The sequence below is a fragment of the Sebastes fasciatus genome, chromosome 8 (assembly GCF_043250625.1).
Source record: "Sebastes fasciatus isolate fSebFas1 chromosome 8, fSebFas1.pri, whole genome shotgun sequence".
Classification (NCBI taxonomy): Eukaryota; Metazoa; Chordata; class Actinopteri; order Perciformes; family Sebastidae; genus Sebastes; species Sebastes fasciatus.
Window position 1 is genome coordinate 1,303,184 of NC_133802.1, and position 15,934 is coordinate 1,319,117.

The 15,934-nt window shown below is 43.2% G+C and overlaps 2 protein-coding genes across 2 annotated transcripts in view; both read left to right on the plus strand.

Annotated features, from left to right (window-relative positions):
• The window catches only part of LOC141772133 (plexin-A2-like), a 323,156-nt gene extending 313,916 nt beyond the window's left edge, over positions 1 to 9,240 (plus strand). The window contains exon 4 of the transcript XR_012594861.1: positions 8,123 to 9,240. The gene's annotated coding sequence lies outside the window, so the exon portion shown is untranslated. The remainder of the gene's footprint in view (positions 1 to 8,122) is intronic.
• cd34 (CD34 molecule) overlaps positions 1 to 12,244 on the plus strand; it is a 30,539-nt gene extending 18,295 nt beyond the window's left edge. Inside the window, exons 2-8 of the mRNA XM_074642811.1 lie at positions 1,603 to 1,665; positions 1,899 to 2,134; positions 2,331 to 2,408; positions 6,002 to 6,113; positions 6,262 to 6,314; positions 7,036 to 7,182; positions 9,309 to 12,244. Of these exons, the coding sequence (XP_074498912.1) occupies positions 1,603 to 1,665; positions 1,899 to 2,134; positions 2,331 to 2,408; positions 6,002 to 6,113; positions 6,262 to 6,314; positions 7,036 to 7,182; positions 9,309 to 9,503 (884 nt within the window). The 3' untranslated portion in view covers positions 9,504 to 12,244. The remainder of the gene's footprint in view (positions 1 to 1,602; positions 1,666 to 1,898; positions 2,135 to 2,330; positions 2,409 to 6,001; positions 6,114 to 6,261; positions 6,315 to 7,035; positions 7,183 to 9,308) is intronic.
• The last annotated feature ends 3,690 nt before the right edge of the window (positions 12,245 to 15,934 follow it).

Below are 15,934 nucleotides of genomic sequence, written 5' to 3' on the forward strand. Positions count from 1 at the left end.
AGACACAAAACTCAAATCAATGCTGTTGTTTGCCCTATAGTTCCATTTTTTATGGTATCAGTCCTTCCTCCTGTCCTCTGTCCTCCTGTCCTCTGTTCTCTACCAGTCAGTAACAGTCCTTCCTCCTGTCCTCTGTCCTCATGTCCTCTGTCCTCCATCAGTCAGTAACAGTCCTTCCTCCTGTCCTCCTGTCCTCTGTCCTCCATCAGTCAGTATCAGTCCTTCCTCCTGTCCTCCATCAGTCAGTATCAGTCCTTCCTCCTGTCCTCTGTCATCCATAAGTCAGTAACAGTCCTTCCTCTTGTCCTCTGTCCTCCATCAGTCAGTATCAGTTCTTCCTCCTGTCCTCTGTCCTCCATCAGTCAGTCACAGTCCTTCCTCCTGTCCTGTCCTCCATCAGTCATTAACAGTCCTTCCTCCTGTCCTCTGTCCTCCATCAGTCATTAACAGTCCTTCCTCCTGTCCTCTGTCCTCCATCAGTCAGTAACAGTCCTTCCTCCTGTCCTCTGTCCTCCATCAGTCATTAACAGTCCTTCCTCCTGTCCTCTGTCCTCCATCAGTCAGTAACAGTCCTTCCTCCTGTCCTCTGTCCTCCATCAGTCAGTATCAGTTCTTCCTCCTGTCCTCTGTCCTCCACCAGTCAGTATCAGTCCTTCCTCCTGTCCTCTGTCCTCCATCAGTCAGTATCAGTTCTTCCTCCTGTCCTCTGTCCTCCACCAGTCAGTATCAGTCCTTCCTCCTGTCCTCTGCTGATGTCACTCACTGCTGCTGGTAATGTTAGGGCTGGGGCTGGGGGGGGGGGGGGTTAAACTGGTAAACTGATAAGTTTACCAGTTTACCAGTAAGATACATGAAGATAATAAATGAATACCACGGAGCCTCCGTAGTCTGCAGCGCATCACCGCTTCACGTCTTCCGTTCCTCCCTTCACAATAAACTCCCCGGACACATACACTGAAACACGGCTTACTAGAGGAACTTAAGTCATTCACAACTCAACTAAATAACTAACACGTGTTAACAGTTAGCTGTTAGCCGCCGAACTAACGTGCTCTGCTTGTGTAAACAGCAGCGGTGGATGAGAGACAGCAGACAGAGCAGATTGAAACATCGCTTTCCTTCATGTTTAACCGCTTCATCGTGTTTATGCTTGTTGAACAGGTGTAATAACGTATAATATTACTAATATAATAATAATGTAATATCTTGGCTTTACACTTGCAAAGTTTTATTGCACTTACAGCAACGGGCATAGTTTTCAGCTCGTCTCCACCGCGGCCTCTCTGATCAGCTGTTCACTGATTGCGCTGTGTGTGTTGATGTGTGTGGACCTATGAAAGGAGGCTGGGACACGGGCGGACATGGCTCTCGGGGTATGACACATGCGTAGTGTAACTGAAGCTGTGGCCGTGCGCTGCGATTGGTTCAATTTCGTGAAGGGCAGACCAGATTTTAGCATGTGTTGTACCCTGAAGATATGACACGTACTCAGCCTCCTTCCAGAGGCCTTGAACAGCAGCAGGAAGAGGCTGCAGCTTTAGAAATTCAAAGTGTTGAGTTGCTGTCTCTCTCTCTGTGTCTCTTGCTCTCCCTTCCTTGCAGATGAGGTGATGTGTCAGGATGATCCAACAGATGCGCCTGCTCCAGCTGCAGACGACAGTGCAGGTAGGATCCTTCATAAACATGCATTGAGACTTGAGACTAGCACCGAGGTCCTCCTGGCAATTACAGTGGAATTTTTGATAAACTATGCCAGTTCCGATTTTCTTAAATTATATCACTCAATGTCCTCTTCTAAGAGCAGCCATAATGCCATAGTGACATGACAAGTGACAAATCCTGACACACCCGGTATGTGCCTGTGTATAATAATATAGTCTTTGGATTGTGTTCTTCAGTGACGGATGCTGCGGCCTCCGCTGCAGCTCCAGATGCCACCGCTGCCCAAGCTGCAGGCGCTACTGCCACTGCTGCTGTCGGTGGCGAACCTGCTGCTTCTGCTGCTCCTGGAGATAGTCCGTTACCAACAACCAATGGAAACATTCCAATTGATAACATCCAGGACGGATTCGCCACAGGCGCCACTGCTGCCCCCGTTGTCAACGAGGTCCCCCACATTGTTAGAACAGTGGTGGTGAGTAAAATCTAACTCCAATAAAGACTATGTGTTTTTATGCTGTTTAACATTTGAACAGATATTTCTGTTAAAGACACCACTTTTGTTTTGTAGGAAGATGTGTTTACAACGGAGGATGACTGATGTTGTTGTTGCAACCATGTGTGCAAAGTGTGCAGTCTTCTCCTGACTAAATGTCTCTCTGACTCCACAGCCTAAAGTGATGTGTGTTGGGAAGGAGGACATTCCAGAAAGTGATGCTGTCAAGGCTGCAATCAAAACAGATGACTGTGTGAGTAAGACCACATTGAAACAAGAGGAGAGAGCTGAGCCCGGTTACCTTCTAGTGACTCGTTCCTTTTACAGAAACCTTATCTGGCCCCCGACACCTTGGGTCCAGAGGAAGTGGCTTACTCCACTTAGAGGAAGAAGATTAATGTGTTTTAAAGCGTTACAGTTGGAAATATGGCCCTGATAAAGGCGGATCTTTTCTCAGACATTCCTCAGGTGTTGTAAATCTTGAGACTGTGTTCCTGGCGGCAGACAAATGAAGAGGAGGGCTAATGTTCCCTCTCTTCCTCTGGGGTCCTTAAGAAAAAAGGAGAAATAACAAGGGTGTGGCTTCATTTAATATTGCAGCCTTTTAAGGGGACATATCAGGCTCATTTTCAGGTTCATACTTCATACTTTTGGGTTTCCACTAGAACATGTTTACATGCTTTAATGTTCAAAAAACACTTTATTTTTTCATACTGTCTGTCTGAATATATCTGTATTCACCCACAGCCTGCATGTGACATAGGAAGCGAAGCCAAATCTGAATGGCTTGTTGAATCACATCCTCTGATAAAAAACTGACTGGGTCATCTTATTTCACAGTTTGTGGGTTGGTAAGTTCTCCAGATACCCAAGTATATGTAGACAAGCACTGAAAAAGTGAGTTTTCCATGATATGTCCCCTTCAATACAGGAGCATTTAAGGCTTTTTACATCAGGAATGGGTGAGGCATCTATGTCAAATACTCCAAGCTTTAGTAAATGTCATATTTGGAGCCATCTTAGTATATCATTATAGATTTACCTTTCACTGTTAAAGATAGGGTCGACGATGTTGGAAAGCTAGCATAATTTGAAAGTAGCATGGCGTCAGGAGCTCCGTCTAAACCCAGTGATTAGTAGACGTTTTACAGGATTACAGCAGCTACAGATGACGGCTCTTTTCCGGTCCTTTTTCAGAGCGCAGCAGTAATGGATCGCTGTCGGGGTGTAAAGACCATTTCAACCAATAGAACAAATAGTGTATACTGGAGAACATCGTTAACCCTGCCTTTAACACCTAATTGTGGGCGCAGTTGTTAGATAACGGCTGTGGCTCAGAGGGTAGAGCAGGTTGTCCACCAATCGGAAAGTCGATGGTTCGATCCCCAGCTGCTCCGGGTCACATGTCGATGTGTCCTTGAGCAAGACACTTAACCCCAAATTGCTCCCGGAGGCATAGCCATCGGTGTGTGAATGAGTATTTAGATTAAATCCTGATGGGCACCTTAGTAGCCTCTGCCATCAGTGTATGAATGTGTGTGTGAATGGGTGAATACTGACATGTAGTGTAAAGTGCTTTGAGTGGTCGGAAGACTAGAAAAGCGCTATATAAGTCCAAGTCCATTTACCATTTACCATAATGCCTCAAAACCCATTAAACACATGGAGACCTATCTTACACCCGGCACAAAGCGGTACACAGCGCAGCGCAACTGTCATTGCTAGTTTCAGACTGAAGCAGTTGTCATTTCCACGGCCAGCTCCCAAGTTGTTTAGGTAGCAAATGTACTTGCGCCCATCCGTGCACCCATGGGTGTGTTAGTCTTAAATTGAAGTCTGGTCAGGCACATTGCTATCTTGAGGCAGCAGAAAGTGATTGTAAAGTCATGCACAGTATTGTCCTGCTATTTAAAGGGTGCAACATTCAGATAGTAAGATGCGTCTACATAATGCATGGTTCACAAAATGCATACACTGCTTGTTACAAACACAGGGACGCACAGCAGCGCTCCTCCTCTCAGTTAAATACAGTGTCGGCACTAGAACAATGTTTTTATTTATGTCAAGGAAAATCCTAAATTCAGGCGGCAGGTGACAATTCAGAATATAATGGAACATAAAGAAGTAAGGCTCTCAGGCATTCTGTATTGTTCAACCTGCAGCGCGCTCTCAGCGCTCCTCCGGTCACTGACCAGACCAGAGAGATCACGCTGCACACAGCCTCTGTGGCATCTCCTCTCATCATCCCTTTGTGTGTGCGAGTGTAGACGTACAGTAGGCTACTTCAAAGTTTCCTCAGCAGAAAATGGCCCCCACTTCTCCAATTCGACAAATCCGCCTTTTAAATGACAATGTGCCAGGTGCAGGCACGCCTGGCTTTTAAAGGGAATGGGAGACGACACTCTGATTGGTTCAATTCCTGTTACCCCCAAAACACACCTATGTTTAATAAAGAGACTAAATACAACCCCTTTGCCCTTTGCGCTACACTTTGCCCCCAGATTATGTGCCGCTTCACTTGCAAAAGTGGAGTTGGACATGCCCTAAATGCACTTTAGACCATGTGTAGATCGTTTAAATAGGGCCCATGATGTTCAAATACAAGCCATAACATTATACAGTATGCCAGTCCAGGTGCACAGAGCCGAAGCAGCAGGTCAGATCCCAGTCCGCATATTTTAGTTAGCCTCTATTTGGTCATTATTACTGTGTCATCCACAGAGCCAGGGCCATCTGCAGAAGTCATCTGTCCAACTCAACCTGAAACTAAACATGGACTAGTGCCAGAAGCCTTAGCCAGCTGATGATTAGTTCAAAATGCACGTAGGAGAAAAAAACAAGATTCTTCTCTTCAGGCATGAGTGAGTGAATGGCATGACCAACCTTGATAAAGGAACAGCCTGTATCAATGGAACAAATTGAATAAAGCAGAAATTCTCTGTAGTAGTGGAAAATATGAAAGATGTTTCTCAAACTCATCAGTCGCTATAAAAGGCAGTGTTTGATACAACAAAATAAAAAACACATTGTTTTCCTTCTTCATGCATTATTTCGGTATCAAATGAAATCGTTGTGTTGATTCAAGTGCAAACCAATTGTAACCGGAGGAGGCCACGTAAGGTCAAGCAAAGCAGCGTATGAGACAACGTAGGATTCCTGAGAGCAACATGTGATGGGTCACAAGTGACGCCGACAGATGGAGAAGAGAGGAGATTCCATTCCACTGTTTTGCCGTTCAGCCCTCCAGAGTTTCTTCCTCCCTGCCTCAAAGATCTGGGTGTTACGGCAGAGTCCAGCTGTGGGCCCACTCCCAACTAACTGAGGATTCAGGGTTTGCTCACAGTGGTCTTCTGGGAGCACTGAGAGCTGTCTGGCTCACATTATAGAAAATGAAGAGTGTTCCCAAGTCGCAGGGCCTAAAGTTGTGCAACGAGGTGATTTCATAGTTCGGGGTTAAGGTGGGAAAAGGAAGGTGTGGTCGGCGAGTTTTCCATCCAACTGCATTTTGTCTCCATTACTCACACAAAGGCCTACGTGCGCTGATGGTCAGAGGGGAAAATCCAGGAACACAACTTGGATTGTTGGCTCCGATGATAACCCAAACAAGATAAAATGCCTATACTCTGTGTAAGCTGTACACTGGCTTTGTGAAATTGGTTCAGGCTTTTGCAAGTTTTGAGTTAAGTTCATGCTCAATTTGCCCCAATCGGGGGATTTGTGTTTTTCAAAATATACGTAGCAAGAGTTATTGTTATTGATGCACTTTGAGAATCATGATCTCATGAAACATGCTGAAACAAGTATGTATTGTAAATTTGCCTTTGACATCCAAATCCTTTCTTATAGGAAACAACTAAACGCATCATTCTGGAGAACCCTGCAGGCTGGTGCAGCAAGGAAAACTGTAATCTAAAAATCTTCCAAAACGGCAAGACGGCGCTGTTGGCCAGTGATGATGGTGGGTACTGATGGCATCCATCATCAATTCCATTCATTTGTGACACTTAAGGTTATTATACATTCTTGTGCTGCTGTGTTATAGAAAATACTATATAGACCTGATTAATGAAGTACTGATGTATTTCTAATATCTACTGTCTCTGCAGCTACCTTGGCTACTTTGGCTGAAGCACTCGAGAGTGAACAATTGAAAGACAAGGTAAGAGAGCACTAGATGCTACCAGCTTGAATATGATGGCATGGAGGTGACTAACCATGAAACCCACAAGTTATTCACAGCAAGGCCTACAACAGAAATCCTTATCCTATGTCACAATTTCATCTTACAGTACATACTAATTCTATACAGTATATACTAAATACTATTCATCATAGAATATTATTTTAACATACATTCGTATACAAAAAAAACCAACATACTTTACCATTTTATATTAACAGGAAATGATCAAATATGTTATACGACATCAAACCAACAACAGACCTACTGACACAACAATTACAAAGTGACACTAAAAACTACATGGAGACAAAAAAACACAGACAGATGCGTAACGACTACAAATACCCACAAAAGAAGAACAAAAAGAGGCTATGCAGGAGGTGGTGGGGCCTTTTGCATGTCTGTGCCCAGGGGCCTGTTGTCTCATAATCCACCCATGGTCACTGCCAGTTAAACGTCACAAAGAAAATGCTTCAAATATAATACTTTTGTTTCTGTTCTGTTTTGTTTGATCCTTCTAGAGCTACAATTTATTCACAACTCACAATATATTTCATGTTTTTGTAGCTGTGAGAAGCTCCTCCATTTCCTTTGTGCATTGCACAGTGTCCACCAACAGACCAATGACTTTATATGGTTTCGAATTCACACTCATATATCTTTTGACCGTGACCTTATGTCTTCAACTTGTTTCCAGCTGGGTGTGACAAAGACTGAGACCCCATCATCATCAGGTTCCTCCGTCTTTGTGGGAATACTGGTCACTGGTCTGCTCGCCGCCCTCGCCATCACTGTAGGTTACCTTAAATGCCAACGCAGGACTGATACCAAGGGAGTGAGGCTGGTAAGCACATTTTCTGTACTGTACTGTATGTTGCCACTCTGGACCTCATTAACTTATTGTTCTGGTGTACATGTTGATGCTGGCTCTACAGGAGTTGCCTATCAGTGGTGCATCATTCAGCACAAAGCCCATGAATTGAAAATCATTGCATAGATTTTGCCTTTTCCACTGCAGACCCTGCATAATGCTTGCTCGATCATGTTTGCAATGGTTCTGATTTGTTCACCTGAAAACATCTTATTATTCTATTTCTAACACTAATTTGAGCAACCTTACATAATGACCTGTAGGTGTGTTTATCATAAATATGTAATTTCGTCACCATGTGTTCTGCAGGTTTCTGCAGTCACATCCCTCATTATAGATTCAGTAACACTATGCATAGATTTTCTCAGGCAAGGTTCATGTGTTACTGCATCTGAAATCAAAACAAGCACATTTTGGAATCAATTGCTGCCAATGCTTTAATTAGGGAATGTTGCTGGCCAGCTATCACAGAGAATACCCCGAGAAAGAGAGAGCGTGCGTTATCCAAAGACCCACGCCCTGCTCTCTGCTGTCTTATTCATCTGCAGAGCTCACTGTTTCATCTACTAGCCAGACACAGCTGTTTCTCTGAACCACTCACAGTATCACATGATAGAGGAACCACATTAGAGGATGTGTTTGTGTGCGTTTAGAAGCAATAGTGGAAGGGTGTGGGGGGTTGGTGGACACATCTGTGTACTTTATGTGCATGACAGAACTGTGTCTGATCGTCAAATCAAATGCTTCATTTTGGACTTCCTCGGAATATTTAATCCAAGGACCTAGCACAGTGAAGCTGTACTGATGTTTTCATCTTTTAATATGCTGAAAGAAATACATGGGAAAAAAGGGATTCTCCATTATGGCTGCTATGTTAGTGTTAGAGACTTTAAGGGCTCTCTGTAAGAATCAGAAATGTCTTGTTAACAGTGACACCTGTGGGCATTCAGTCAACAACAGTCAGCGTCGTGTTGCTCGCGCTCATGCTCGCACTACCAACACACACGAGACTGAACGTGATTGACAGGCATCATGTTGATTAACGTTAGCAACATTAGCAGCTAAAACCACAATATCACTTTATATTTCACCTGCTTGGCAGTAATGTTCGCTGACCAGACGAACGTCCCTCCATGAATGGAAGGCCCGGCTGATGTTGATCCTAGTGTTAACTTTTCCTGCTTCGGCCTCCCGACCGTGGTCAGAAGACAGCGGACACACCGTAGCTTTGGTCTCCTGGGCCGGAGTCGATAACGTAACTTGCTCCGGATTTAACCCTCGTCACTCCACTCAGCAGCAGGAAACAGGACACGGGAAACCTCTGTTGGTCTGGAGGAGCTGCAGCATTTATTTCTGCACAAACGGCAACTTCCACTGAACATTCACTGATTTTCTCAAAGCTAAACTAACTCTTGTTTTCTCACAGACTCGCCGCCGCCGCTCTCTCTCTTTTGCTTCACCACTCAATTGCCATGCTCTTCACACACACACACACTCTTCGCACTGGCTCTGCTATTCTCTAATTGACCTATGCTACTCCCACACTAGTTTTCCCCGGATTTCGATCATATTACTGTTTTGCAAGACGGGCTTCAGGAGATATAACTGGTTTTTTTGCGCCTCTGTTGAGTTTGTGTTGAAGTCTGAGCTATGGTAGGGGCTGATCGTTTGTTGTCGTTAGCGGACTCCATTTCTAACCGAACGTTAGCTATGGTTGCACACTGTTAGCCTAAAGCGGAGCTGAAGAGAGTAAAGGCACTCACGAGCGCGCATGACTTCCCAACGGGTGTTCTTCACATTAAAAGCAGTCTACAGGCTGATAGAGGAAACCCAGAAAGGCAGGTCTCATTTTGTAGGTTAGGTTACAACCTTTTCACACAAAAAATTATTAAAAAATGTTAGTACATATAAAAACTTGCAAACAAACTTCCCTTTAATACACATGGCTCTAATGTACACATTCATAAAAAAGAGGGGGCTGCTGCTTAACAGCTAGTTCAATATACCTACAAGCAATACGTATCCTGACACCCAGATGTTGTTGACATTTCCTATCTATCCTTTCCATGATGAGTTGTTCATTTGTGCTGTATTTGCAGGCAGAGGAGGCCTATCCAGCAGATCAGGAGAACCAGGGGAACACTCTTGTGTCTGTGGCCCCTCTCAACCCCCCTCCGGAAACCCCGGAGAAACCCAGCGTAAACGGAGAGACCCCGGAGGCTGACAAGACCCAGACTCCTCCTCCTCCCACCAACGGCCACTCCACCACCAAGACAGCAGACACTGAGCTGTGAAATAGTCTACTAATCATTGCAGCCCAGGAACTACCCCTACAAACACAACCATCCACCCACACACAAACACACACACACACATACACACACACACACATATGCCTATGCAAACTCCCTCCTCCCTCCCTTCTGAATCCTCTCCTGCCCAACCACAGAGAGTCCACAGCAAAGTGGACATCAGGGACTAGAACAATTTCCTACATCAACGCTCCTCTTGTTATGGTCCCATGCCTCACTCTCTTTGGCTATGTGCCTCAATACACATCAGGAAAACTAGTCTGACGATGACGATGATGGTGGTGATGAATGATGTTGATGATGACGAAGGCTCAGTCCCTGGGTTGTTGACGGCAGTCAGGCTGGAGGAGAGACAGGAGATGGGCTGTTCTGGGTGGGATAGAGTATATTTTAGCATTAGTCAGCACTGGTTCCCATGATGACTGCAGCCTCTGGAGTCACACAGCAGAGTCTCTGCATGTCATCAGGTTTAAAGAGGACATATCACGCTCATTTTCAGTTTCATACTTGTTTTTTGCGGTTTCCACTAGAACATGTTTACATGCTTTAATGTTCAAAAATCACATTATTTTTCTCATACTGTCTGTCTGAATATACCTGTATTCACCCTCTGTCTGAAACGCTCCGTTTTAGCGCCTGTTTCTTTAACATCCCCCTCCCGAAAAAGCCCAGTCTGCTCTGATTAGCTTGCGAGAAAAATATTAGGGCTACCCCCTCTTATGGTACGAGTCCACAGTGGCGTTTTTTTAGCGCGAGGGATCACCTCGCTTCCCAGCATGGAACCAACCGGAACCGACATGGCGGCTCGTTTGGAAACTTTCTTCTCTTATATCAGTAAAATAGTTCACTGAAATATTTTTCTGAATACACTTTTTGTGGAAAATAAGCCATGCAGTTGCTGAATCTGTCTTTAATTTGGATCGATAACGGTTAGTTTAAAAGTTTCTCAGGCGAGTCGCGCCGGACGCAACTGATTTGCATAAAGTAGCCTCAACTTTATGTAAATGGGAGCGGCCAACATGACGCCACGCTACCAGAATGCATTGCACGGTTGCTTACATAGACAATGAATGGGAAGCGTGGAAAGGACGGAGGCTGTGGACATGTACCACTAATCTGTCGTTTTGGTCTCAGTCGACTGATTTCTTTAGTCGATTAGTCATTTTTTAGGCTTCATGCTGAATAACTTATTTCTACGAAACTTATGAGCACATCTCTGGTAAACACAGGATTTAAAGTGGTGCTTTTGTGTGATTCTTTGTGGAGAAAATCAGTTTTACAGACCTGTGGATTCAATCAACTAATAGATTAGTCAACAAAATTGTCGACTATGTTAGTCAACTAAGAAATTCTTTGATCGAGGACAGCCCTAAAACATATGGTGCACCTTTGCAAAGGTAGTTCTCAAGTTGTGGGTGGAGATACTCAGATAGGGGGGTGGTATATTCTAATGAGCCTGCATGTGACATAGGAAGGGGAGCCATATGTGAATGGCTTGCTGAAACACGTTTTCTGATCTAGGCAGCCCACAAAAAACTGACTGGGTTGTTTTATTTCACTGCATTTCATTGTTTGTGGGTCGGTAGGCACTCCAGATACCCAAATGTATATATACACTGAGAAATGAGTTTTTCATGATATGTCCCCTTTAAAGCTCCAGCCAACCCTCCACTAGTAAATACAGCAGAAGCACATCAATGAAATTGTTCCTTACTTTATTGTAAAGCCATGACAGACGGAGAGGAAATAAATCACAAGGCCTTGAAATCTGTTTACAAACTCAGAGAGAAAATCCATCGGGCTCTGATCTTGTATCCTCTGATCGAGTTATCGATAGCGTATGAATGCGTGTGCTGCTTTCAAATCCTGCATGTGTGTTAACGTATACCTGCATCTGTACTGTGCATGGACTGTATGTATATCCATACATGCATCTAAGCTTCCCTTGCTTTTACTGTATGTACTGTATATGAATGATGACAAGTGGTAGGTTTTGAGCAAGTGTGCGAGTGAATGATAAGTGTGAAAGTGCATGTGACATTAGCCATGAAAAAATTTACAATATTGTAAAAATGAGTTGGCAAAAGTGATGGCTCGCCAAGATTCCCATGGTGAAGAGTATTGAAGTTTTAATTGTGCCATTTTCTTGGAGCTCTCCAATCCATCACTGCAAACTGTAGTGAAATCAATCACATAGCCAACAGGCCTCTTTACATCACCAGACTGACCGTCTGACCAACAGACTCATAAAGGCCTCGGACGCAGAGCCTCTTACTGTCAACTCTGCCCATCCATTTGTCAGCATTATTCTTTTTTCAATATACTGTGTATTCTCTTTTTACTATCAGTATTCTATTGAGCAGTGTGTATAGGATGATGCCTTTTTTGTCTTGTTTTTATTTTGTGTACCAACACTTCCTTCTATATGTGCCAAAGAATTCCATGTCATATCTTATGTTGTGCTAAAATATGTACTTCTGTGGCACCTTTATAAATTTGATCCAGGTAACAATAACATAAAGAAATATGTTCAAGGGCTATTACTGTTAGAAGGAAGCATCCAATGGCTCCAATACTGACAAGCGTGAGATCAAATATAAAATAAAACTGCAATGTTTTGTAGTTGTACTTTTCATTGCTAACATTCCAATGTGACTCATTATACTAGCACCCTGTAGTTGAAATTGGATTAAACGTGAATGAAAAAATAAAAAGCGAAAGATGAATAACTTTTAAGAATTGTGGTGTTTTCAGCCTTGTTTCATTTAAAAAAGAGTGAGTGGGAAGAGCGATGGGTTCTTTAACCACAGAAACATGTGTACATGTACTTGCACACACAAGCACCCACATACATACAACTAACACATGCTGAATTTAAATCCCGCACAGCCCATAAGGTCACACAGCTGGTTTGCATAAGCAGTAGTAATGACATCACTTCACACTGTTTTGTCTTTCACAGTTCGGGTGGGGCAGCGAAAACATTCACCAGCTGTCTTTTCTTAACGGCACAGGACATGTTCACGAGCATCATTTCAGTCCAGAGTCTACATACCATCCATCACCATGTTCATATACATATTTTAAATTAATTTTCTGTCACCATCCGCTGCATGTGACAGTCACTCACGCCCTTCTCTCATCAGAAGATCAAGCCCCATGTGAGTTCCTACCCTGGCCTGTCATCCCTCCACACCCTACAAGGAAAATATTTCCTCAAGGCCATTGAGCAGTGCTGTACAACAGTCCTGTTGTCACAATATGCTGCGACCGTAAAGCAATAACAACAAGCACATACCAGACATAAATATATTGGTCATCTACAATCTGAGACTGGCCAACTGCTGCACAGTGCAAATTTAAAAGGTGTAAATCCCAATGGATGTGAACATTGCTGTATACACTTAGACATCTCTGTTATTTGCATCCTATTTGACCTTGACCTTTGTGAGGTGAAAGCCAAGATCATCAGCGTCTAGATTAAAGAAAACAGACCCCACCCATGTGAGAATATTGAGTCTCTTTAGTCTGCTCTCAACCTTGAAGGGTTGGTTCAGTCAAATTACACACCAAAATATCCACATTTTCTTACTTATCCCTAAAAGAGTGCTCCAGGGATGATGTGTTTTTGTAGGCCAACCAGGAAGTAAGCATAACACCGGGTCGCTCGACAAAAAGCCAATGGGATCGTTCCATTAGGTTTGGATTATTGCAGAAAATAAACTCTAAGGCAAACCCGTTTATGATACTTACAAGTTTTGTTCAGCAAGATAATCTTCACAAACTAACATCACTTTTATGATTTTTGAAGCGTGGATGCAACCGGCAGAAGTAAAAAGCTAACGCTAGGCTATAAACGAACTACACCACGGTCGCATGAGCGTGTGTACACACAACGAGGCTGTAGAGGAGGACGAGTCAGCGTGATGACGTTTCGTAGTCTCATTTAGCCGCATGTTAGCAACCGCCTTTTTTAAGACACATAAAAGCTTCAAAATTCACGAGTGGGGTATCTACTGACGTATTTTACTTTTACTACTTTTACTTGCAACAGAATACTTTTACACTGTGGTATCTTACTTTTACTGAAGTAAAAGATCTGAGTACTTCCTCCACCACTGATTTGTAATTTGGGCAAACTGACCCTTTATATTTTTCCACCCATCGGCCCCTGTACTCCCACAGTATATCACTCCAAATGTGCTCTTCCACAGCTTTTCTTCAATGTCACACAAGTCCCCCGGCTCCAGCCTGCTCCCCACCCATCCTTCATCCCATCCAGCTCTTAGTTCCTCCACCCCTCTATTCCTCCATCCAGCCAAGAGTAGTGTATGTGCAGTGGAATCTGGAATTACGAACAAAACTCAGCTGGTTGTTTTTATTGAGGGGAGGCTCCCCCCTCAGCGTGGTTACAGCTGCCAAATACGTCATGTTTTCCCTCTCCGTGCCAAAGCACGCCCCTTCTAAACTCATTGATGGTAAGATAATATTGGGCGGAATGGAAGGGTGGGAGGTAAAGGAGAGCACACAAGAGACCGAGCGGGACCCCGAGGTCAGGGGGTGTGGTCCGCAGGCGTTCAGCCTTTTCTGATGAAAATTAAAAGCTGATAAGGTTCATGAAGAGGTTACAGGAATACCAGGAGGCAGTATGAGCAAAGGAGTCCATCAAGTCTTTGATCTTGCATGATAATGGATTTGAAGCAATTTTTAAAAATCCTCATAATTATCTGTTACATCATGTCTCTCATCCTGAGTTTCCTGTTCTCAGAAAAAACACAATAAAGAATGTTTACCAGCTTCCTTCCGCTCTGGAACATCACGTATGGTGCTGATATTGACTGGAAAACTATGACTAAAACAACATGACCTCTCTGATTCTTAGGCAATAACAAGATAATATCTGTTGAAAACATGTTTTCCCACTATAAAAATACATTATATTCAGTGATTATTATGGGCACATTGTAGTTATTCACAGAGTAATTAAGCACAAGACAAAGTAAATATGAATGTGTTACCGGCACCAGACCTAGGGGAAATCTGGACCGGCAGCAAGGGTTACACAGGCTAGGAAGCACTGTGTAGCCATATATATAAATATCGTTTCTGTGGATTAATAGAGAGAGGACCAAAGTTAGCGTCTTAGCTCAAGCCACAGCTTGTTTATTTCTGAACACAATTGCATACAATTCACAGTCACATTATCTTGCTGTCTGACTTAAAAGTGCATATGAGCTCAAATGATTTAACATACTATATTCCCCATAAACAGAAATTAGCTCAACTCAAAATACTAATATATACCAGCATAATATACTGTAACTCAAAACACACATTCACTTTACCCTAATACCTACAGACACTCACATATTAACATATACAGTTCACCTAACACTCATTCAGCATTATCACATTAGACACAAAACCTTCCTACAGCATTCTTACACATTATACTCTCACACACTTGCACTTCACAGCAGCACTTGCTAATATGGTACGACCACAACATGTTAGCAAGTGACCGGAGATGTGGAAATAGTTTGAATATGGTATCTTACTCATCACTGTGTTTACTCACAGCTGGCTGGCTAATACTCTTTCAACAATTGGAATACATTTCTTACACTTACAAAACTACTGTGTAAACTGGAGTTCACGGACAGAACTACTCCACATGGCGAGCTTCGTCGGGAACAATTAGCTACGAAGTGGAGCTTGCTACGCTTCCCAAACATGTCAAAATCATGTTACAACATTACCAAACGATTCATATTACATTCACATTTGATGCTGATGCAAACTAAAGATCTAAAAATGAGTTTTTCCGTACCTGTGGATTAATAGAGAGAGGACCAAAGTTAGCGTTTTAGCTCAAGCCACAGCTTGTTTATTTCTGAACTGCGCATGAGCAGAGCAAGTAGCTACAGTCTCCCTCATTGATCCACAGCAGCACCACAGCGCCATCTACTGATAGGAAGGTGTAATACCTTGAAATAAGGACTGTGTCAAAACTGTTAGAATAGTTCAATTATTAACAAAAAATAGAGGGGGTGTCTGTTTAAATAAAAACTAAACATGTAGCATTTCCAACCTACTACAAATGCACATGCTGGGAAGTCATGACATTCCATTTGTTTGTCTTCCCAGCCTGGAAAAGAAAGAAAACCACCAGATATAGCAGTAGATTATTTAAATCGGTGAAGCAGAAATCATGTTTTATCATAGACTTAAAAAAAAAAACAATATGGTTCAAACGTGCAGTAGCTGATTTTGGCCATTTGGGGGCAACACAAACAAGTTGCGAACAAATCCCTGACACGTGGCGAATTTATTAGCAAATAATTGCTTATTAACACATCCAGCAGATATGGAGCAACATTAGCATTCATTTGGAGTCATGATCTGGCTGTTTA